Source organism: Penaeus monodon, chromosome 15 (assembly GCF_015228065.2).
Source record: "Penaeus monodon isolate SGIC_2016 chromosome 15, NSTDA_Pmon_1, whole genome shotgun sequence".
Classification (NCBI taxonomy): domain Eukaryota; kingdom Metazoa; phylum Arthropoda; class Malacostraca; order Decapoda; family Penaeidae; genus Penaeus; species Penaeus monodon.
The window spans coordinates 32,159,482-32,159,737 of record NC_051400.1 but is presented as its reverse complement, the minus strand read 5'-3'; the positions used below and the strand labels follow the sequence as shown (position 1 = coordinate 32,159,737).

Genomic DNA, 256 nt, shown 5'->3' with positions numbered 1-256 from the left:
GATTGCTAATTCGCCCATACAATTTTTTTATGGATGTAACATGCTTACAAATTTAATGATGAATTTAAGTTATTACGTCTTCCTATTCAATACCAATCTTTCCAATCAGAGATTAACCGCAGAATACAAAACCTAAAGACAATAAAAACGGTCCTTACAGTCTGTTTACACCCAAGTAGCCTCGGAGAGTTTCGCTGCTACTCTCGCCAGCGTAGTCCTGTGGAAAAGGAGGGAATGTCTGGAATTTGTTAAAGGG

General features: G+C 38.3%; 1 protein-coding gene across 1 annotated transcript in view; it reads right to left on the bottom strand.

Annotated features, from left to right (window-relative positions):
* LOC119582332 overlaps positions 1-256 on the bottom strand; it is an 18,638-nt gene that overhangs the window by 7,106 nt on the left and 11,276 nt on the right. The window contains exon 10 of the mRNA XM_037930546.1: positions 159-217. Within this exon, the coding sequence (XP_037786474.1) occupies positions 159-217 (59 nt within the window). The remainder of the gene's footprint in view (positions 1-158; positions 218-256) is intronic.